At 43.2% G+C, this 24,217-nt stretch overlaps 1 protein-coding gene across 2 annotated transcripts; it reads left to right on the forward strand.

The window, feature by feature from the left end:
* The first annotated feature begins 328 nt into the window (after positions 1–328).
* Positions 329–21,293, forward strand: LOC136712455 (3-phosphoinositide-dependent protein kinase 1). 2 transcript variants are annotated; one of them, XM_066689064.1, is made up of 14 exons: positions 329–469; positions 11,445–11,729; positions 12,312–12,354; positions 13,025–13,162; positions 13,577–13,721; positions 13,954–14,051; positions 14,631–14,706; positions 15,139–15,207; positions 16,238–16,334; positions 16,580–16,753; positions 17,259–17,473; positions 17,916–17,973; positions 18,568–18,720; positions 18,947–21,293. In XM_066689064.1, the coding sequence occupies exons 1-14, from the start codon at positions 446–448 to the stop codon at positions 19,058–19,060; spliced, it is 1,689 nt and encodes a 562-aa protein (XP_066545161.1). In that variant the 5' UTR covers positions 329–445; the 3' UTR covers positions 19,061–21,293. The 2 variants fall into 2 exon arrangements, with proteins under 2 accessions (XP_066545161.1, XP_066545162.1); XM_066689065.1 differs by lacking the exon at positions 329–469 and adding an exon at positions 1,122–1,139.
* Positions 21,294–24,217: the final 2,924 nt, after the last annotated feature.

Genomic DNA, 24,217 nt, shown 5'->3' on the forward strand with positions numbered 1-24,217 from the left:
CATGCTTTCTAGTTTTTGGCGGGGCTGCGTCCATTAATGCACCGCTTGCACATAACTGTATCTCTCACCGGCCAAAAAAAATAAATAAAAGAACCGCGTCATGCCCTCTTCCATCACAGAACGCCTGCACAGACCGCGGCCAAACACGAAGTTGTCAACCTCGGAAGTTCAGAGTGACTGTGCAGCATTTCCAACTGCGCCCCCCCAGCACGGCGAGAAGCGAGCGAAACGGCCGCCCCCTGCGCTTGAGTGACAGCGGCGGCCGACCAATGGCGGCGCGGCGTGACGGCGGAGGGGGCGGGGCCGGGGCAGCGCTCCACTCCGGGCGGCTGCGGTAACATTGTTGTGGAGTGACGTCACTGCTAGAAGATGAAGGCGCAGAGGCAGCCATTACTGGAGGAGCTGTAATTATTAAATCCAAAATAAATACCGGCGGAAAACTTCCATGGCAAGAACCACTAGTCAGATCGTGAGTATCGTGACCTCCCCCCGACCGCCGCCTCGAAGCCCCCGCTCCGGCAGGGCCCGATGACGGCGGCGGTTGGCGGTAATGTCCGACAGGCCCTTATTTTCAGCTGTGCCCGAGAGAAGGACTTATTATCACCAGTGGGGAACTTGGGACACTCGCGTAACTTGGGTCCCGGGGTTGCAGCCCTCGATAGGCGGGCGGAAAAGTTGCTCTCGGGCCGCTCGGCTGGGCCGGCCTGCCGTCTCTTCCTCCTCTTTTAGTTTTACGCCTTTCCTACACTGAGCGTGGGGCAAGTTGAGGAAATGGGCTGCTGTGTTTACCTGTCTCTCCCTCTCTCTGTCCGCCCCCTCCTCTCCACACTGTTGCCACAGGACGGGGCAGGAGTGAGTGGCTGGGGGGTAGGTGTCTGTGATCTGTCCCCAAACACGGGACACATTTAGGGCAAGAGAGAGACATCGAGGTTAAAAATAACCCGATACTCCGGTGGATTGAAGGGGGGGAGTTGTTGAAGACCGGCCTCCGGCTGCAGAGCTGGTGAGGAGCCGTGGAAGTGGCCGGGGTGTGTGGGTCCCGTTTGCTGATCCGTTTAGTGGGTCTGTTATGTAAGAGCCTCGGCTACCCTCATCACAATCCCCAGTGGAAACACCTAGACAGATGCTGCGCTTTGGGGGTGAGTGGCGGGGCTGTGCGGGGCTGTGCGGGGGCTGGATGGGGTCTGATGCGCGTCTGTGTTTATGTGCGGGACCTGCGTGTGGGATCTGGGCTTGAGAAACTTACTGAGCCGGTAGACGTGTGACTCCACTGCGCAGTGAAGCCGGGTGGTTGATCAGTGTCTTGTTTTCGTTGTGCGAGTTATAAAGTGTCAGATGCATTAGTCACCTTCCTCTTTTTAATATGTCACTTAAAAATGAAAAGAAGCAGCAGCAGCAGCAGCAGCACGAAACCAGTGGAGCTGTTGGGTTTTGTGTTGTTTGCATGAAGAGTAGCCTCCATGTACTGTTTGTTATGACAGAGATGAGTAGTGAGTGCTCATGATGTGGTGATAAGAAGGCTGCACCTTAGTGCCTCTCTTGTCTTTCTGTAAATGCAAATATTGTTAAATAGTAGCATACGTCACAGGTTTAAATTCCCACAAATTGGGTTCCCTGTTGTTTTTTTGGTTTGCTTTTGTATGTGGTTGCAGTTTAGTCATTTATATTTAAGAAAACATGTGAATCTATCCCCACGATATCCACTGTGCACATATATACATCATTCAGAGCTGTGCTTCAGTTTTCTGCTTCTGTCTGATAGTGTTAAGACATGCTTTCACTCTTTAGGGGAAGGCCATTTTTTCAGCTGAAACTGCAGAACGTGTCATTCATTATTAATGGTGTCAGGAAAAGTTGATTTAATCTGTTGAGAGTTATTCGAATACCAAACTAAATAAAGCATTGAAAGTACCTTCTGTAAACCCTGTCAACACCAGAAACTAAATAATAGCATGGCCTGTAAGCAAGAGACAGACCTCCATAATTCACAGTAGAGTCGATAATATCTGGGAACAATGATCTAGTGTCTGATTAAAATAGTCATTTTATGGGCTATGCATATATCTCAATTGGCAGTTTTATTTTGGGTTCAATTCAGGATCTAAATGGCAGTTCACTTACAGTTATCTCATCTTAAATGTACTATTTCCGTGTTGTAAGAAAATATATTGTAAATACCCATCAGGCCTTGCATTGTTGTCCAACTGTTTTAACGACTCTGGCTACTAAATGTCCATATTGATGTCTTCACCCATTAGAGAACAGTTATTAAAAAACAAGATACAGATACTTGCTGGTAGGTGCAATCAGACCACAAAAATAAACATAACATAAATAAATATACAAATATGTGAAGAGAGCAATACGTGTCTGCTCATCTTGACCAAACATCCAAAAAATAAATTGATACACATGATGGAATATATATTTGTCTAATGCTTCCAGATTCTAATACTTTCACCTCAGAGGTAAACCTGTATAAACACGCAGGCTAATTTGGAGCCTTTGAAAAGCGAATACAGCTGGAATGGGTCAGCAGCAGCAAGAGGAATGTGTTCAGCAGATGACTAGACCTGTGTCCCGAGATGCCTATCAGTTTGATCGGGAAGTCCTGGGCTGTTCTGGTTAAGGGATTTAAGTGAGCAATAGGGCAAAAAATAGCTGTAGGTCTTTAATTGGTTACCTGTTCCTGTTTGTTTAGGTAGATGTAATAAATGGAAATCTAAAGAGTGTCCGTTGTGAACAAGCTGCAGTGTGTGTTCCTGTAGTTTTAATGTCTGTCTGTAATTTAAGAAGCATTATCATCTCGCCAAATACGAACCCCTGCTTCTGTTGCTAGTTTAGCGGAGCAGGTTGGCCAAAGACTAAAGCCAAGGCCTTTTCCCAGGTAGAAGTTTTTAGAGTGGACGGTACTGGTCAATTCATTATTCACTCAATATCCAGAGTAAGAGAAAGTGTTGGCCTATTTCCAGATTTATACCCAGATCTGCTTATCGCTCTGTGCATTGAAACGGCAAGCGCACATTCAACAAGTGCCTGCTAGCTCCTAGTCTCCTAACTCTTCATTACTGATCAGTATAGCACCATCTTTGTCATTCGTGGCTAAATGTGAGCATGCTCGTTAAAACATTAATTTATTACAGTCTATCAGGGATTTGCAAGGAACACTTAATTTAACTCAAGTTTATGAATGGCCTCAAACAGATGAATTGCTATTGGCAGTCTTGATCTAGCTCCTAATGCCGAAAACAAGTTCTTATGACCGATATTCATGCTCTTCAATGAACCCACTTGTAACCTTTTGTGCCGCCACACAATGCCCGGCTTCACTGTTCCATCTGCTCACCCCGTAAAATGAAAAGAGAAATACGTTTTAAAAGTCGCAGTGTGGTGTTGATCTGAGTCTCTAGGAGATGAGAAAGTCGACTGGACTGGACCGGCACGCTCTCTCCTTGTGGCTGCCCTTCCTTAAATTTAAAAATAAATAAATAAATAAATAAATAAATAGAATCAACCGACACTTCATTTTAGAAAGTGGAGCAAAACCGAGTCGGCCGATCTGCGGAGGGACATCTTAAAGTAAGCGCCCGCTCTGCAGAAGCGCTGCACTGCACTTCCAGCCTCTCTTTTCTTTCTATTTTTACCATTAATTCATCAAATGCTGTAAATGGTGACGTGGCAGAAAGGGCTCCAATCAATCACTGAACAGATGGGCTAACGACTTCAAACCACCAATACGGGCACAGTTCGGGGTGATGCAGTGCGTAGTCTATAGATTGAGTCATATTTACCATACACAATATCAGTAGGTAGATGTACCAATTCCCCGCTGTCACAGTAGAGACCTGATTTACGCACATATAGAATATATTATTAATGGTTTTGTAGCAGGAGAAACATTCTAAACTGCTTGTTAAATATCTGTTAAAGATGCATCAATTCAAGGAAACCTTGGTGATGGATCTGTTAGCGGCTCACCATCCTCACGAAGGCATTGGCAGAGTCGGGGAAGAGAAGTAAACAGGTTGTCAAAACATTACCTCTTTAAATTCACTGTATATATTGCAGGCCGCTGTCTGATGTATTCGAGACTGGAAATGTTCTCGAATGCCATCCCTGCCACACGGCAGCACAGCTGAAAGTGTTGAACCGTCACTGCGCAGCTCTGTGGCATCTGAAAGGATTAGTGATTCTGCAAAAACAAGAAAAAAGAAAAATAAATCCAGGCACTGGATGCAGATAAGTTGGCAAGCTCTGACAATCAGCAATGTGCAGACGCTTTCAAAGGACGGCTTTTTACAAGTGCACCAAATAACCTCGCCTATCGGTCTGTTCATACTGCTGTATCTAAGGAAAACATTGGGAATTAGCAAACGAGGCTGGGCGACTACTCATCCTCCTGGCGTTAGGGGCCGTGATCAATATGTGACCGATTCCACTGTAACAGTTATGAATTCTGGGTAGTTTAGCAAATTCAGTGGAACTCAAGAGGAATTACCCTGCTGGGTGAAAATCACATGTACAGGCCGACGCAGTGTATGGTGTTGATGACGCTTCACATTTCAAAACCAGAAAGGGAGTCTTGACTCCTCAGAGCGCCACGCCCGCAGTGTGTGGGTGTCATCCTCTCTCTAATGGGAGAGCCCGTTGACAGGAGAACGGCCCAGCCCTGAACGGCAGGGAGAGCATTGTGGCTTCACAGATTCCCCAAACTCTCCCTATATGTTAAATATTGACTCTACACTAAACACACTTGGGAAAGGCCTAAAAAGAAAACTGCCTGTGCAACCCACATGGAAGGGATCATGAGGAGATCCTTTGTTGTTGTTGGAATTTTTGTTGTTGGTTTTTATTTTAATGCAAAGACGAACAGAGAGCTGGTCGTGATGTGCTGCATTTCACAGTGAACTGCACCCTGGGAGTGGCTCAGCAGGAGCTGGGCCGTCCGTCCAGGCAGGAGTCTGTGACTCATCAACCAGCAGGCCAGCTTCATTTGCAAAAGCAATGGAAAAAGCACTGACAGCACTATTTGTAACCAAGAGACTCCGATCTGCATGCAGGCAGAATCGCCCTTAAAGTGTGTGCCTCCTGCCATGAAACTCGCCCGGTCCCTGCAGGGCAGCGTACCATAGAGTCAGGTGTGGAAGACAGTGCTTCTCAGGAAGTTGGCAGTGAACTGAAAAACATGTTGATGCAGGGGAAGGGTGGGGGGAAGGGTTAGAGTGGGGTAGGTTGGGTGGGGGTGTTGGGGGATGGGTGGGAGTGTGTGGGGGGGCAGGTTGGGTATGATTGTCATAGTGTGAAGAAGGTTCTGGCAGAGGATTAGATTTTGTATGTATTTTTAATTTCTTGACTGTATAGCCTCTATAACCAGCGCTGCTGTATGCATTTGTTTACTTAAAGAGCATCATGTTGGTAGCGAGAGCAGCCTCTACCAGTAATGCAGTTACAAGGATATGGCCTCGATACCTTGCCAAGGTGCTGGATCCTGCTGCCGCGGTCTCTCTGTGCCGCCGGGTCCTTTGACCAGCCCTGCTCTGATCGGAGCGCGGCTGCCTGATACCCGCTGGCTCGGCACCAGGTCGTTTCTGTTTCCGTTTGAGCTCAAGTCGCTGCCGTTATGCGGAGGCTAAATTTGGGTTGGCAGATGGCCACGGCTGTGAGAGAGAGGTGTCACTGAGTGCACTGTCTCTCCTGGCGTCGTGTGTGAAAAGAGGATAAATTCAGAAGCCACCCTTTCGGATGGCCATAAAGATAATTGCACTCTGGAATTGTATTCACCCAAAATACGAAGGGAAGCAAATGTATATATACCTTGATATGAACCTTGATTTAGATCTGCAATAACAATCTCCTTATATGTAAATCGTTATTGTTACATATCTTTTTTTTTTTTTTATACTCATTTCAAGAAAATGAGGGCAGATTGAAAGCCATGACCTGAATGAGCTGTAGCTTCAGATAACTGTAATCAGCGAGTGGAAGGATACGTTAGTGGCTGATTCTCCAGGCCTCCATGCCGGCCGGACGCCCGTCAGTGTCTCTTCACGGGACGGGCTGTGGGGAGCTTGTGTTTAGTGTGACCCCTCTGGGCGAATGCTGATCATGTCGATTCGGTGCAGGCAGGGAAGGACAGTCTTGCACACGCCTGCTGACAGATGAGGTCTGTAACTCACACACCAGTCTCCTCGCCGGCCAAGTGCTTCAGACGTCATTTCATAGTGATGCTCGATCCAGGCATCGTATTCTGTTTCTTGAGGGAGTTTGTTTGTTTGTGTATCTATTAGTAGCTTATTCTTTGGAGCAGTGCGTTACAATGCTAACACCGAGGGCTGCTACTTTCTCATCGAGGCATGTCAGAACAGGAAACCACAATGACCTAATCCATTCATAAAATACTTTCGTTTAATGCAGCCCGTGATCTGTGCTGCTGTTTTGTTTAGTAACTGGTTGACCTTGTGTATGAACTTCCCAGGGCTTTAGTACTATAATACTCTTGTTTATGTTCAAGGTTATTGTTTTATTGCCAGCAATGGTGACACTCCTCAATAACAGATGGTACTATTCTGATATGCAATAGCAATTCTAGTTTTCATTCTCTTTTCCCACAAGGTCACAATGAATGTACTATATTTTTCTTTTTTTAGTTTTGTTTGTTTTGCCCGTTTGATTGTTTTATTACTTTTTCCCCCTTACACGTCTGACTTGTTTTCAATAACAGTTTGATCTATTGAATAGCGTTCGTGGCAACACAAGACATCGTTCCAGTGTTTCCCCTCACTTCTCAGTAAGTTAATTGTGTAGAAAACAAACACTGTACTCTTCACTTCTGCCCTGAATTTAAATTGGGCAATATACTTTTGACTGAGGATGTGCAGTGTTGTATATATATGATTGTACAGGTAGTTTTCATACACTTAATTGAATACGTTTTTGAATTTTGACTTGAGTTACCTTCAGTGAAACTGAAACTTTATGTAAGTTATAATGGTTTATTCCACTCTAAATCAATCGCCAAAATTCTCAGCCTCCTTTGATTTTGATGTACATTTTAAATGTTTCCCTTGGGGGGGAGCTGTCACACTGTAAATGTTAGCCTTCAGCATTTTTACTTCTGTACCCTTCGCATTGAGTGTGTTGACTAGGGTTATGACCAGTTTGTGTAGACGCTGTGATTTCACAGAGCACAGCTACAGTGTGTTTAATACAGCTCTGCCTAAACCAGGTTTTCATAACAGCAACATTGTCACAATCACTCCTACGTTTAGCAAATGTTATTGCTTGGTAATTCTCAAATGTGGAAATGTCCCATGTACATGTTTTATTATTATTATTATTATTATTATTATTCAGTAGTAGAAGTCATTTCTACCAAACCAAAACCAAAGTTTAATATAACTTAAAACCAAATGCAAGACGTTTCAAAGCGGTCTTCAGCCAAGTCCCACAGTCAGAGCAGATGTTTTTTGGAAACCCCTGTGAGTCTCTCATGCTTCAGGAGGGCGCTGGATGAGTCAACCCTCGGGCAGCTGTTCACCTAGCCTGCCCTCTCTCCTGTTATCATTATGACGTCTCGTTTGTATGTGGGATGTTTCTGGTAAAAAGAAATGTTTTTGTTTGTGTTTCTGTGTTCAATGAAAAGGCTGTTTTTGTCCTTTCTCTGTTCAAACTCTATAGGGGATTCAGGGATTTTTTTTGTAAGTGTTCATACTTTTTATTTGACTTTTTTAAATCTATACACATGCTTGGATAATAATGGAAAATAATAATAAGCTCAAAGAAGCACCTGCTGGAAATTTCCATGGCTGCTGTTTGAACACTCGGCACAGACCCGTGCCAGTCCGCGGGCCCGACTGACGATTCTCTCGCTAATCCCCCGTTACTAAGATGAACACACTTCTCATCACACAGTGCACAGTGGGGATTACAGGGGATGTTTTTTGTGCTTTTAAATAGTATGTATATATAATCATGTAATCAATGACAGACTGGGCAAATAACAATGGCTCAATCTGAATCTCCTTTGATGTTTATTCCTTTAAAGTCCCGAACACCGTTCTTGCCTCTTTTGCTTGAAACTTAAAAAAGTCCCCCCCTTCTCTCAGGGCTGACTTTTTAACACAGACTTCCCCAGCTGGCTACTTTGAGAGAGTGTAAAAGCACGACTCTGAAATAAAAGGTGGGGTGTGCTGCTTTTAATTAGCGTGCATATAAAAGCTGTAAATAGGACCGCTACAGAAATGATACCAGTGGAGAGAGAACATAAGGGTTTTCTGACTTCGCTCAACTCTTCAGTGTAAATTTCCTCTTCATTTACCCTGCACCCCATTGGACCTCAGTTGTCATTCAACCTTTAGCTGCGTGTCCACAATCTGTTACTGCCGCGCTATGTGCAGGCTGTGGCCACAGACGCAGGGTATTAGGAGTACAGAGTTGTTTTAAATAGTTGTAATCATTAGACACTTCTCTTCAGATGGATGCGGCAACAGGTAAAACTGAGCTCACGTAAAATAAGTGGATCCCTGGGCACGTTTCAGGGATCGGCGCCTGTTCAAACAAAACATATCGCTGCTGAAGAAAGACGTCGAAGCACCAGTAATCTAGAAACCAAGAACTTGATCGTCCTGTTATGGGTTATTAAAAGAACCGTTCGTGCTCCCAGCCTGTGGTGCTGCACTGTTCATTTCTTACTTGCTGAAGGGTGGTGTGATTTCTTTGTAATTCAGTTTTACTTTAAGATTAGATTTATTATGCTGATTAACTATTCCATCTAACGCAGTTTCTAAGATGACTTGAGGCCAGGTGCAGTATATTAGTGTTGGGCCAGAGTGGGGGAGCGATTCGGCCTATAAGATATAGTGAGGTATTTCAGGCATAATGGGCGATGTACGGTATAAATCACCATACGTTCAGATTTGAAGTGTTGCATCTTTTTGCTGCCGCAGCTTTCCAAAACAGTTAAGAAATTAAGGGTCTCAGCTCAGTAACTGTTGTTTTGAATCGTGGGGGGGCAGAAAACACCACTAAAGATGCTCCTCACTAACAACCAACTTGTATCCATTACAGGGTGAAAATGGTGCATTCAAAAATACTGGAGTAATTCTTGCCCCATGATATTTTTATCATCATTAAAATACTAGTGATTCCTGTATGTGGCCTCGACCTAGAGTAGGGCTGGACAACAGGGCCTGCTTCCTCAGTAGCACGAGGTTTCTCAACTCTCTGCCTTGTGGGCCCAAGTGCTGCAGGTGTCAAGTCCTCTTTATATCATTAACCGCTTTATATCTGGCAAAATGGGTCAGTCATCTGTTCATTAACCTAATTGAGAGCTCGACAAGAATAAAACCCCAGGAGTCCCTGTGGTCCCTAAGGACGGCAGAAGACAAAACTGCCCTTCAGCGTTAAAGCCTGCAGGCAGTGAGCCATGAGCAATGGACTCGTGTTTGTTTTATTACGATTATTATTTTTATTGTGATTTTGCATCTCTGAATTAATGTTAGCAAATATCCGTCTCACGTGGAAGAACCGAGAAGCACAAATATAGAACCAGCTGCAACAAGCAAGAAGTGAAGCAACCAGAGCATGGAAATGTAAACTTTTTTTTGTTGTTGATATTGACTGTTAATAGGAAAAAGAACACACTCGGACGAATTGCCAGACACCTTTGAGACGAAGCCTTTATACTTTGTTCTGCCCTCGGGCTGGGTTATTCGGTGCCACTGCATTCTTTTCTGGTTAATATATTTGACCCACACCCCAGGCCCCCTGGAGGCTTTTTCCTTATTGAATTACACCATTTGAAAAAATGCAATAGCTGTTTTTGTTATAGCATTGTGACCCACTAGCGTCACCCAAAACAGAATTAGATACCAGTTTGTGAATGTGAGGAATCTGATCATTGCATCTCTCTCTATTTATTGATAAATTCATGTATTTATTTCTAAAGATCACACTCTGAATTTCAAACTCCAGAACACTAAACCTATGCTGCCCAGTCATTTTCCTAGCAGACCTGGTAGAAACACGGTGCAAAGAAAATGTGCTTGTTGGAAGCATTTCCGAAAGCATGCAGTCGAACACAGTCCAGTCCGGTGCAGTTTCTTCAACTTTGCGGTTTACTCTGGTAGTTCAGGAGACTCTGGTTGGTACAATCTCCATGAACCTGAAGAACACAGAAGTGGAGAATCAACTCGTGTGGCTCAGACACCTCATAGGAAGTGTGCCCTCCAACTTGTTTTGAGGATTGGAGAGTGATGCATGACTGGGAAATAAAACATGACTCATTTCAATAGTATTTATCCTGAGGGCATTGGAGGCCGACTTCTCGGTTGGCGTATAATTTCTGTTCCTGCAGTCCTGAAATGTTTATGATTCTTTCCCTCCCTTTTCCACATGCAAGTATTTCAGAGGGTTGCTTTTTTTAACACACCGCTTGTTAAACTCCTTCCCCCACAAGCACAACACACCTGGGTAGTTAAAGACAAGCCCTGTTCATTATAGGTTGCGATGATCTGAGCAGAAACTAAAATGTGGGTTTTAACCTTGAATTAGGGAGTTAATTTCGATTCATAAACACACAGGAGTGAAATGGGTTTGCCTGTTTTTCTGCTCCCGTGTTCTCGTCCTGCACCCAGCATGTGTGCATGAGAAAGGAAATTGCAGTATTCAAATTATGCACATTTTCATTTCATCCATTCACTGATCCACAATTTTGGCTTATTAAGTTTATCTGAATGTGTGTATTTTACAAAGACTGTTTTGGATGGTTTTGTTCTCACAGGGACAGACCCAAAAGGTTTCTGTGGTTTTCAGTGTACTACTACATTACTGGTAGGGACGTGGCTGAAGCAGGTGTTTGGAAAGTACCAGTTTTTCTCTCTCTCAAAATTGAATACATAACTTTTTTGCTTATCAGTAGTTCTGTTTTGTATGCGTCCGTTTCTAACTTGTCACAAAAGAATGAATTCTGTGAAATGCAGGCCTTTAAGCCCATTTTGAAGGTGGGGCGCATGTTAAAAAAGAATCAAACTTCTATAAATTATCTAGAACCAATTTGCATAAGCTCAAGAAAATGTGTTGCTGCGCCCTTTAATGTAATATTCATAAAAATAACTCTGCAAGATAAATGGAAATGTACTGTATCTCGTATCAAGATGCATTCTAGCCCGAGTAACCTTTGCATTCAACTTTAACCAGTGTTTACCAGTGGCCTCTTCCACTCAGATTCTAGATTAGATCAACATTCTCTTTTTTCCTTTTTTAATTTATCTGCACAAAATGAGCTGCTTCTTGAAATGAATCGCAATAGTCTGTAGTATGCATAAAATAGAAACAAATGCGACCGCAGATAAAGTTTTACATTTTCGTGCATATCTGTTCTCAGCCACTTATTGTATTTTTAACTTTTTTAATTAATACTTCGGTGGTTGTTGTTCTTCTTGCAGTATGATGCTGTTCCCATGCAATCCAGTGTCGTTATTTGTTCCTGCCCATCGCCATCAATGGTAAGAAATCACCCCGAGACCAGCTCGCCGCTCGCGATCCCAGGCGCCAGCAGCAGCCACTGTCCCACCATGGAGGCCCCCCCCGCCGAGCCCCGCATGTCCTCCAAATCCACGGAGAAGAACACCGAGCAGCGACCGCAATCCATACAGCCGCCCCCGTCGCGCAAGAAAAGGCCCGAAGACTTCAAATTTGGGAAGATTTTAGGAGAGGGTTCTTTTTCGACAGTAAGTTTTCGAACCGTGACCATTATTCTGTGTTGTCTGACTTGTCTGTCTTCTGTGTTTATTTTCTGTGTTAATGTTTTAAACTAAATTGCCTCAAGTTTTTAATTTAATTCCTCATCAAGGCTAGCAGCTTTAAAGTTTACACTGTAAAACGTTTATAAAATAAATAGCTACTTAGTGCAGAGTTATGTTATATCGAATAATGGTGCTACACCATTAAGTCAGTGAATAATTGTCAGGGTCGTTGCGATTTCCACAGATTTCGGAGCAACAGCATCGTTTTTTGACACGGGAACAGATTTTTAGACCTGCTGTGTTGAACCCGGAAGATGTTTTCAGTTTTCTCTTTGAAGTATCGATAGCAATACGGATGAAGGCCATGGTTCAGTTCTGTGTATCGTGTTTTTAAAGCGCTCCTTCTGTTAGTTTTCGATGAGCCAGAGTTTTTACAATGAAATGTGACGTGTTTAATGCAGAAGTGTGATTTTTCACAACAGCATGAAGCAGAAAAAACTTGAGTAAATAAAAATTACCATCCACAATTGTTAATGATGTGTTTGCTCTGCCTTTTCCCCTTGATAGGTGGTCCTGGCACGAGAACAGTCTACGTGCAAGGAATATGCAAGTGAGTTGTGCCTTATAACGCAGAAGCAGGTCCGAGCTGCAGTGTCGTATATGGTGGAGAACATAATCACAAATGAAAGCATTGCAATCCTCTGTTTTTAACTTACTGTGGAAGTGTCTCTCAGTTGATCACCAGTGATGTTTTCGAGTGTTTTGGTGGAAAAGCGCTTGGGCGGAGAGATTGAAAGTTAGGTGTTTTAAAAACGTTGTGCTTCTCTTAAAAGGCACCTGATTCATATCTCTTTTTGTTGTTGTTTTTAAGTATTTTGAAATGGTAGTTAAACCTTTTTCTCTGCTTATGTTTTGATTTTTGTATCTACTTAGGAGTGCTTTAAATGGAAATGTAATTTACCATGAAATTACTTCATTGAACACAGCTTTCAGTTGCAACCGCACAAAAATGTAGCTGTATTTAAGTAGTACTATATAGATTTGTTTGGTAAAGATAAAAAGGAAAATTTCCCATCGGCACCGTTTTGTGAATTATGAAAAGATGCGTCGGTTGAAAAAATTAAATTATTTGGTGCCCAAGGACTGTGAAGATTGAAGATGTACTTATTTTACTTCTAGAGATGATTATTTATTACTTAGCAGATACCTTTGATTTTTAGATTTTGTTTGTATTTTCCCTTTTTTATTTCCTTCTAAACTTCCATCTTTGTTGCTTTCAGTTAAAATCCTGGAAAAGAGGCACATCATGAAGGAAAACAAGGCCCAATATGTAAAGCGAGAGAGAGACGTTATGTCGGACCTCGATCATCCCTTCTTTGTCAAACTTTACTTTACGTTTCAAGACGATGAAAAGCTGTGTATCCTTTTGAATCGATGACCGACCGGCCGGTCCAGGCCTTCTGGTCTGCAGCACACAGTTCACATGGCTGCAATCTTTGTGTTTCCATGATGTAATGCTTATATTCTGGTGTGTTTTGACTGTGTGTATGTGTATAGTTATCGTTAAATATGTTGTGTGTTTAATGCAGAGGGATAAAAAACAGGAGTGCTTTGAATGTCTCTGATACGAATCCATATGTGACAATATTATGTTTAGCTGTGTTGTTTGGATAGCACAGTACAGCAGGTTCTAAATCGGCACACGCGTGATCCTGTAGAAACTTCCGACAGCCTCCCTGGCCATTTTATACACGTTATGAATGTTCGCCCATGGAAATTAAGTTAAAAAGTAGAATGTCTCCTCTTGCCTTTGGTCCTTAACTGCCTTCAAGATTTCGGCCTCAGCTATGCGAAGAATGGAGAGCTGCTAAAGTACATCCGTAAAATAGGGTCTTTCGACGAGACGTGTACAAGATTCTACTCGGCTGAAATCGTCTGCGCGCTAGAATATTTACATGCTAAGGGGATTATTCACAGGTAATGCCATCATAGGCCTGACAACTTTGATATTCCTTTAAGCATTAAGATGGATGACTTTGAAATGTTATATTTAAGAGCGACAATACGCTGTGAGACTGAATTCACTTCATTTCTGGAACTAAATCACACATTGGTGCTACATATTTGATCTGTGTGCCTCTTGGTATGGTCCTTCAGTGGTCTCGTGTAACCTTCTGTTGTTCCTTTTCCTTCGATTTTCTCTCTTTAGGGACCTTAAACCAGAAAATATTTTACTGAATGAGGACATGCACATTCAAATAACGGATTTTGGAACCGCAAAGCAATTATCTTCAGATAGTAAGCAAGGTATGCCCGTTTTCAGAAAATACCATGTTTGAGTACCATAGAGGGACGAGGTAGCAGATGTAGGCTAAGATCCTTTTAAACATGTGAGCCCAGTCTACATATAAGAGTTCATTTTAAAACCGTATCCAACCCATGTTGAAATTTATTTTTTTCTGGTGTTACAGAACTGCTTAAATCTCTCTGGCAGACTGAAACAATTGCTTATATTTGCATTCATGTCAAACAGGCAGTGACTCCAAGTGCATGATAACTTTGTGTTTTAATATTAGCTTGCATCCTGAAATGTGGAGTCAAATTGAAGTAGCAGCTCAAATTTACAATATAAAAAAACATCACCGCAGGGAAAAACCCTGTAAGAATTAGCTGTTTTTCATAGTCAATGTCCTTGGACACAGCTGTTTTAGCTGGTAGAGGATTTCATAATGGATTATTATACTACATTTTATTTATTTATACCCATTTTTATGTAGAGTAACTTTTCTCCCATTTATTTCCACATCTCTCAAGATTAAAATATGAAAGAATTGAGATAACGTTCGCAAGGAATGGCTGATAATGATGGTGTCTTTGTTTTCATAGCAAGGGCAAACTCCTTTGTGGGAACGGCACAATATGTTTCTCCAGAACTGCTGACAGAGAAATCTGCCTGCAAGAGGTATTGTCCGGTGATGCACTTTCACCATTCTTACTGGGTTTTGTTTCTGTTTCTGTTGTTTTTGTGTCGTTTCTTTCTGGGTGCCGTATTGTTTTGGTTCTTAATGTTATGCTAAATGTTTTCTGATACCTGAAACAATCCGCTGTGATATTGTAAACCCTTTTAAATGCCTTCAAATAACTGTCTTGGATTTAAAATCATAATGAAAATAGACCAGGATTCTCACGTGTTTTTTTTAAAGTATTGTTTCTTTTCCATATTTATTAAATTGAGTTCAGTGTTCTTTTTATTTAATCAAGTCTTGAAGTCCACTTTTGAGCTATGCCTTAATCCATGTTATTAATGAAACTAATTAGGTTTGGCTGCCCAGAAAGAAAACTTCTCAGTACAACTTCTGAATTAACTTCTGTTTTTGCTTTGTGTTCGATTTAGCTCCGATCTATGGGCCTTAGGTTGTATAATCTACCAATTGGTGGCGGGATTACCGCCATTTAGAGCAGGGTAAGCACACGGTTTCACATTCATGTTATAGCAATTGAACGTATGACAACTGTTTCTGAGGGAGGAAAAACCCTGCAACGAATTGGGGAATTGAGCTGGTAGGGGAAAGACTTATTTTTACAGCAGTAAAGCGTCGTACTTTGCCCTGGCCTGTTATTTAGGGAAACAAAAGACAGAAGAACATGTCAAAAACACTCTGCAAAATAACAGGAAGTATTGGCTGTGGTATTTATGACTTGTTTGTATAACGAGTGCCTGGAGAACTGAACGCCAGAGTCACATGACCAGGCGGCTTCATGGTTAAACTGTAACTGACAATCAACACTTGCCGACGCACGAGCCCGGCCCTGTACGTTGTGCAGGAGATGCACAGTAAGGAGTGGAGCACAACCTTTTGATCTTCTCCAGCTTGCAGTCGGCCTCGCCTGCTCTCGTGGCGGTGATGGTTTGTTTTCCTAGCGCTGTCTAAAGGAACAGTGGGTGGCCGCTTGGTTTGTTTAAGTAAAAACTCCCCGTTCTGTTTCGCACCTTGTGTCTATTCTTAGCCCCAAACTAGCAATCCAGAGCGAGAGAGAGAGAGAGAGAGAGACAGAAGCTCAAAACACAATTCCTGTTCAGAAATGTCCCTACAATCTGCTTTAAATTAAAACCACAATGTTGTCTAAAATTAACCGTTGTAACTGAGTCTTTGTTCTTAAGAGTTGTAGTGCTTTATCTCCCTAAACAGTTGTAGCAAAACATGATGTATAGTGTAATGTTTGGTTTTAGCATCCCTGCGATATGCTCTCTATTGTGTGTTGTGAATGTAGCATTTAGACCTGGAAAGCAGTCCCTGTGTTGATCTCTGTAAGAGCTGTTTTCTGCAGCACATTTGTGTCAAAATATGCAGTGATGCATCTCTCTGACTGTGTGACCATCTCTCATCATATCCAATGTCGTAGTACATGAAAGAAACCAATAATAAGCAACTCCACATCGAAATGAATAACGTAAACTGTGTTTTGTCGTGTTTTTTGCCGTTTGTTTCCAGAAATGAGTATCTAATATTCCAGAAGATAATTAAGTTGGAATACGAATTCCCAGAGAAGTTCTTTCCGAAAGCCAAGGATCTTGTAGAACAGCTTTTAGTAAGTCCTAATTTGTGTTTTAACTGAAGTCGTTAATGTTTTAATGTTTTGTCGAATGCACATGGATGTAATTTTCACATTCATGTGTTGTGTGGTATTCGTTTATCATGTGGTATGATTTGCATCTTTAATTTCCACACATGTTGTAAACTCTTGGTCATGGCTGTGCATTGTGAATCTGAAAGCAACCAGAATCCCTCTTCTTATGACTTCATTTAAATTTTGATACGCCTGTGTTTTTTAAGTCATTGGACCCCTCAAAGCGGATAGGCTGTGAGGAAGCGGGTGGCTATGATCCGCTAAAAGGTCACCCGTTCTTTGAGACGATCTCCTGGGACAACCTTCACCTGCAGACGCCCCCGAAGCTCACCCCCTACCTGCCCGCCATGTCCGAAGACGACGAGGATTGCTACGGAAATGTGAGGACTCTTCTTTTAGATCAAATTAAATGACCTCGGTGCCGTACGAAAGGTCGCTTTAAGGTGAAATGCTTTAAATATAATTTCCCATTCAAATAGCCTATTACCAGTGAATCAAAGATTAACTTTTATCTCCAGGGTCGCAAATGGCTACTTTTCCTACCATTTAAAAGAAGGAAATATGTATTTTTTGGTAATTTGTTTACATTCATCCAACACTATCTTGTATTGATCAGCCATTGGGTAGCAATATATATTTGCATAGTTTCACAGCCATGTAAACGGGCCTCCCTCCAAACACCTGGACTGGACTGCGGTCCTGAGTCGCGTCTCTCTCTCCTGCAGCCGAATGGAAACGCATGTCCAGCGTGTCTGTGTCCAAATTGACACCGAATTTCATCTGTAGATCAACTATTGAGTATCCATGAACTGTGGGTGATACTACACGCAGTAGAAGAACTGGAAACTGCTGTTATTGATCATGGATTGCCTGTCCCCCCCGCAGTACGATGACCTGCTCAGCCAGTTCGGGAGCATGCAGGTGGCCCAGTCCACCTCCCCCCTGCTGCCACTGCCCGGCTCCACGCCTCCGCAGAGGTCCAGCAGCAACATCGAGCAGTACATCCACGACCTGGACAACAACTCCTTCGAGCTGGACCTGCAGTTCTCCAACGAGGAGAAGCAGCTCCTCCTGGAGAAACAGACCAGTGGGAACCCATGGTAGGGGTTTCGCTCCGCCGGACGGCACACAGACACACGGCCCTGTGCTGGCGTCCTGCCAGGCACAGACGGATTACCTTTTTATTCCACCATAATATTTACACAGGGATCACAGGTGTTTGTTTTCATGGAAATTATAGTCGCTATGTTCCCATGGTTTATTTACAGATGGTAGCAGGATTTTCCCCATGTGTTATATATATACATATAAATATGTATAGCATTTGAGCTATGTTTATTACACACAATTAATTATATACACACACATGCATCGTATTCATATGTTCAATTTATAAACCTGCCTGTAAAAATTTACTGTAATTGCTTTCCTAACAGCGGAGCTCAGCTGATCAGGTTTAATCTGTGGTTCCTGTCATTTAAACCGGTGTTTGTGTTGTGTGGATTTGCGGTACATTGTGTCCCTCTTGTGTCTTTGATACAGGCATCAATTTGTAGAAAATAATTTAATACTCAAGATGGGTCCAGTGGACAAGAGGAAGGTGAGTTCATTAACTGAAGAACCTGTTTGTTTTTGTATGACTATTTTATTTTGATTGGCCTAGGTGTACCTGTAAGACTATTCCCCCCTGTGATCATGTGACCTCCCTGAGCTGTTTCCCATTGGCCCAGAGAACCTCTGTGCTAAAACTCGCTCCGGAAACTGAGTTCTGTGACGGAACAGCGCCATCTGGTGGCAGAATGAGAGAAGCTGATCTGAGTGTTATGAAGTAGTGCATGATGGTTTGTTTTCTTGTGTGAAAGAGGAAGAGGTCTCACATTAAAGTCTGCCTACGGTTGCATCATTTAAAAGTGTTCAGTGCTGTAAAGAGTCCTAACGACGGCTCTGCTGTGCATTTGATCTTTAAAGCTGTTATTTCACCGATGTTAACAAAACCACAGATCTAAATGGTGACAGAGATGGCGCTGAAATGGCCGAAAAGCCACGTTCTGAAGCTTGGTCTTACTTTGTATAAGTGGCATATTTTTAATCCTTACAAAGGCCTTGATGTATGTAGTCTGGACACCGTGTCTGCTTGAAAGATACCCAGTGATGTGCTTGAGTGAAACCCGAAACCTGTGGCCTTCTTTCACAGGGACTGTTCGCACGGCGCCGCCAGCTGCTCTTGACGGAGGGACCTCACCTCTACTACGTGGACCCTGTCAATAAAGTCCTGAAGGGGGAGATCCCGTGGTCTCCAGAGCTGCGCCCCGAGGCCAAGAACTTCAAAACCTTTTTTGTTCATACAGTAAGTCATTGAAGTGGTCCAAATTTTGTGACTTTTTCCAGTGTTTATCCCAACGGTAGCTCTCCGTTCTCTCTCCGATATCCCACTGAGAGAGATTTTACGATGTCCAATCCGTAAACGAGTCTGACGGGGAATCGATGCTTTTTGGTGTTTCCATTTGAAGAGTTGGGGAATCTCGGCCTAGTTTTCCGGTGGTATTCAATTTCTTCTCTTTCCTTTCCTGCAGCCTAACCGGACATATTACCTAATGGACCCTAGTGGAAACGCTGATAAATGGTGCAAGAAGATTCAAGAAGTGTGGCGGAAGATTTACCATAAGAACCAGAACACGGCCATCTAGGTCCCAGTGCCGGAAGGGTCCACTTGCTCGCGTTGTTGCCAGACCTCGCTTCCCGAGAGAGAGAGAGAGAGAGAGAGATCTCCGTGACAGAGCAACAGACAGCCTTCCCTTAGTGCCCCTTGACCACGAGAGTTGTAACAACCACGTTTTTTTTTTTTTTTTTTTTTTTAGGAAGGCGGGCTTCAGAATTAATTTTTTCCTCTTTAAAAACGAAAACAAAAAAAAAAAACAGAAAAAGAAAAGAAAAAACAAAAAAACGCAGACTAAATGGAATTCAGGGTTGCTTTGCTTGTTCTCTGTGCTCTTGTTGAGGCTTCAGATGCATATCGTCCCGTGCAAATGAAGATCTGGCTTTCGTGCTCTTCGGCTCTCCTGCTACAGCGACTCTATACGATAAGAAAAAAAAAAAAACGAAAAAAAAACTTGTGTCGAATCCGCTTCACTAAGAGTAATGTATAAACCCACACGCACACCCAGAGTGTACAGCAGCCCTGTGACCACGAGGGTGGGGGGGCGGGCGGGGAGGCTTATTCCTGTGACCCCTTTTATTTTTATTCATTTTTATCCGAACTGTTTTTTTTCTCGTCTGTCAGGGAGCCTTCAAAAACTCGTTAACATGTGATATATTGTTTCTCTTCGGTTGTTTTTGTTCCGTCTGTTTGTTCCGGGTGTTTCTGTTTTGTTCCTTTCGGTCCGGAGGGGCTTTCTCAGAATCTCCTGCTGGCGGTCCGGGGCGGCGGCGCCTCGCCTCACCCTCCAGACGGAGCCCGTGCAGGTTTACAGTGGTACTTAAATATAGCGTCGCCGTCCGCGCCCGGGGGCGTGTGTCCTGCCGTGGAGGCGGTGTCCCGGGGGGAGCGGCGCGCGGGTCTAGTTTTTAAATCGTGACGCTCGCTCCGCCGCACTGCATGGCCAGTTGTAGATTTGCGATCACAGTACTTCTCTTAGAGACCTCTTTGGCGATGTTCGCTCTCGGACGGCTGTGGGAGCTCTTTGAGTCTAGAACACAACGAACAGCACTGGAGTTACGTGTGTGTGTGTATATATATATAGATCTGTGTATGAATGTATACATATCTATATATATGTGTGTGTGTGTGTGTGTTTGTGTATATATATATATTTATGTATGTGTATATAATATGTATGCACACATATATATGTATTTTTATGACAACCATAGGAAGTAGGATTCAATTATCTAGCTGTATTATATGATCCGCCCTGTTGGGGGGGCATCTTCTTCACCACAGTTTGTAATCAGACACACTTTTCTTTCCTCTTGTGCTGCTTCAAGTGTGTGCCGTCTGAGCGGAATCGGACGCCGGCCTCCATCATCACAGTAGCTTCGGCGTAGAGGTTCGCCGAAACATACAATTACTAGTGAGCAAAAACTCGGGTGCGACTCGACGTGAGGCGGCCGTGCGGTCGGTCGGTCGGCACGGTCCGGGCCAGGTTTACAAGCGGGTGTGTCCGCGCCGTCTCCCCGCCCCGTGCGCAGCTCCCACCCCCGCGGTGGGAGTCCTCGTGTGGACGGCACGTGTTTGTTTAGGCGCGGCCGCACACTAGGACGTAATCGATGTGCGCAGGAGCTATACAATCCAAATGGCAGTTGGAATTGCTGAATCTATCTTTACAGCTGGCAAGTACAGGAAGTGATACATCTTCTCTTGCTAGGACTTTTTTTTTTTCTTTTTTTTCTTTTATCAGGTTGGCGACAAGTCGGTTACATTGTGTATTTAAAACTCTACCTGGTTCGTAGCCGACTAGAACTGTGATGTACAGATGACGTATTACTGAAATCTGAAAGCAAGTAATGCAATGATAATAGGACACACACTTTTTGTATTTTTATTCTTGTATAAGGTTATTTGCTGGCTATTGTTTAGCCTCTAGTTCATTCTGTGTTATTTAAATTCTAATATATGAATCATATTTGGATTGAAGTCATGTTCAGGGGCCATGTTGTGTATGTATTGAGATGTAATGCCTTTGAATGTGAATAATTATTGTAAACTATGATATTTTACAACTTTTTTTTTTTTTTTTTTTTTTTCTTATATAAATTTTCTATTTGGTCAGTGATTTAATCATATTTCTCATAATTTAATGAATCTGTTCACATTCTCTTTCCAATTATTTGTGCTCCAGGTGTAGTTGTTGAATGATGACTTTTCCACGTAATGCTTGGTAGTCCTGTAATAAAAGCATGTAGGGTTTTAGGCATACAATACTTCTGTGTCTTGTGATTGATTTAAGAAAAACAAAATCCAGACGCTTTCACGCATTGAACACAGTCCTCTTGTGTATTATCCTGCAACTGTATCCGATGTCGGCCTAAAGGGGAAGTAGCCGTTTTTTAGACAATGTAGCTTTATTGTTCCCCGCTTGTTGTATGTATCATACCTGGAGATTTGTGAGCAGCAGGTTTAATATTGCGATATACTGTCCTCTGCTGGCAAGTATGTTCAATTGCAATGAACCCAGTGTGTGGAAAGCTGCTGAGGAACAGAATATTCATAGAACAGAAGGTAAAAATCAGTTACACACGTACAATTCATCCTTCATCCTGCAGGCTGTCTGTCTGTCTGTCTGTCTGTCTGTCTTGCCCGCACAACAATGGTAACCGCTTGTCGCACCGATGGGAGTGGAGCACAGCGGTTAAACGAGAATAAAGGGACACATTTTCAGGGGTCGGTCCTATTCTGTACATCTGGGAAAGCCTGGAAAAGAGTCCTTTAGAAAGAGGCTGTGGAGAACAATTTCTACACTTAAAAACTGCTGTGGGGTGGAATGGATGCCCTCCTTGGCCACCTGTCTACAGGATTGGAGTGGTTGTGTAGGCTGTGGGTAAACTGCCTCTACACACACACACACACACATACACACACACACACACACAGGCTAGTCGAGGGATGCTGCTCTTTTTGGGATTTGTTCCTATCGTGATCGTGGAACAGGAAGTAAGGGGAAAAAAGGATGAGTTCTGCCTCCCAATCCCCTCCCACACCACTGAGGCTGCAGAAATAATCAGTCCCTTACTTCCCTAATAGGATTATCAAGCTGAATATCAAAGAGTCGCAACAGAGGGTGGGGGAAAAAGTTAAGCCTGAAGGTGAATTCTGCATGTTAGTTTTATTCTCATGGTGTTCTAGTATTTACAGATAACTCCCGAACAGAATTAAATAAAGCAGATGAATAGTTGCCTTGTTTAATAACACACTCTTCACACATTATTGTGGTGTTAACTCAATATCTGCCTCTTCTCACCCCAGTCACCCCAGTGAAGCCTTCTGCTGCACTTCCGGTGCCTCTGTGAAATGGGTGATCTGGATGCATCACCCGGGGATCCGACCACGCCGGGCTGGAAGTGGCTTTCGAGCCATGCAGCCGGTGACACCGGCACAGGGTTCAGGCACTTCTCTTTCGCCTTTTCGGCTCGGTGCGGCTGATCTACAGCACGGTTCCACGCATAGCAGGAACGGCAGATAGGAAGTCGCGAAGCTCATTCATGTCTCCTCTTTCCTTTCTGTGGTTCTGTGGTATCAAGTTTGTGTTTTAATCAGTTACTGAGGTCTCTGTGAACACACTCTCCAAAATACAGGCACCGAGCACAGAAGAACGCTTCCTTTTATCAAGTAGAGACTTTTTGTGGTGTGGGGGGTTCGTGTTTCTGACAAGGTGATGCCTTTTGAAACGTTATCGAAGGCCAAATGTACTTTAAAATTAAACCAGTTGTACGAGAAGTGTCAATGTATCCTATCAGAAGCCTTTTGTGGTAGTATGCGAGCTCGGAGTTCGCAGGCGAGGGTAAGCAGTTCTTCTTTCAGCTAGGACTCGTATGCATCAGTGATAGTGTGAGATAGTAATACAATTGTACTGGCAGCGGTTGTGTAACAGCAGGTATGATAGTGTCTGTGATACTTTGTCGGTTATGCCAGGACAGTGATATTACAGTATGTAGGTTAGTAGACATAATACCAGTGTATCTAGGTTACAATGTGATAATATTGTAGCGTAAATCCCTCATACGTAATACTTGTAATACCTTCATTCTTCCTAAAGCTATAAAACTGATGATTACAGGGATGCAATATCATCTGGGGTATTGTGTCTCCGCAGTGCATTATGCTGTCTGACTGCTGGGACAGCCAAGTCTCGAAGGCCAGATGCTGTTAAAATGGCTGACTTTTATGTACTTTAAAGACTTTGTTACTTTAAGACTTCAATATCTACACGATGAGTGATCACTCTGTCTTTCCTAACACGGTGCATTGGACTGCGTCTTGCAAGTTCATTCACAAGATCATGAATGTAGTTCCCGGCATCCAAAAATTGCTAAACAATAAAATACAGGCTGGTATGTTCCCTGGTGCCACAGGGTGGATTAATGACTCATTTCTAATGTGGAAGATTGTGGGATCGACTCCTGGCCAGCCCAAGTTATGTCAACACTAATTAGCACTACTCATGGACTACTCAGATGTTATTCTAGGGAGAGCAGTCCGAGGCTAGACTAGTGCTGATCAAGTCTGTGAAACCAGTCGTAAGTGCTCGAGTGAGATGAGCAACGATGGAGCGAAGAGGAGAGCGCTGAGCTCAACTAGGCCACGGCGCTTTCTGAAGCAGTGAGGGATGTGTGTGTTTCAGAAACCACCTGAGCTGGCCAGTGTGTCTGCAGTACTGAGCATTCAGAAACACCTGCCACATTTGGAGGTAGTGTGTTCTGTTTTTACTTGTAATATCTGCGGTTTACAGTACATGACACTACAATAACACATATGTAACTGTAACAATTACAGTAATTTACCGGCACCTCTGCTGTCCATAGGTTACTGCTTATTTGACAGTGTTTTCTGGGTTGTTTTTTGTACAGTGTATTGTAACAGCTGGCAATAGAGTTTGGTAAGCAAGGACACAGGGGTGATGTGTCCCTAATGTATAACCCCTTTAATATGCAAATATGATCCGAATGAGGGAAAAGAAAGACAAAAGTGTGCCATGGGGTGCCAATAAACGTGACCATATTCGACCAAAAATATCTCTTACTGGAGCAATAAAGTGCGTGCAACACAAAACGATGTCATGCACAGAGGCGTAAGTTTAGTTTCAGAATTGGGGGGACGCTGTCAATATTTGGGTGAGGCGTCCTCCCCT

This window comes from Amia ocellicauda, chromosome 17, assembly GCF_036373705.1.
Source record: "Amia ocellicauda isolate fAmiCal2 chromosome 17, fAmiCal2.hap1, whole genome shotgun sequence".
Classification (NCBI taxonomy): domain Eukaryota; kingdom Metazoa; phylum Chordata; class Actinopteri; order Amiiformes; family Amiidae; genus Amia; species Amia ocellicauda.

What these genes read in the sequence shown, in the direction of transcription:
- LOC136712455 (XM_066689064.1), top strand. Translation starts at nt 446, where the DNA reads ATGGCAAGAACCACTAGTCAGATC. An exon ending in CAAGAACCACTAGTCAGATC is followed by an intron (nt 470 to 11,444) that starts GTGAGTATCGTG and finishes TTCTTCTTGCAG; the next exon opens with TATGATGCTGTTCCCATGCA. An exon ending in GAGAAATCTGCCTGCAAGAG is followed by an intron (nt 14,707 to 15,138) that starts GTATTGTCCGGT and finishes TGTTCGATTTAG; the next exon opens with CTCCGATCTATGGGCCTTAG.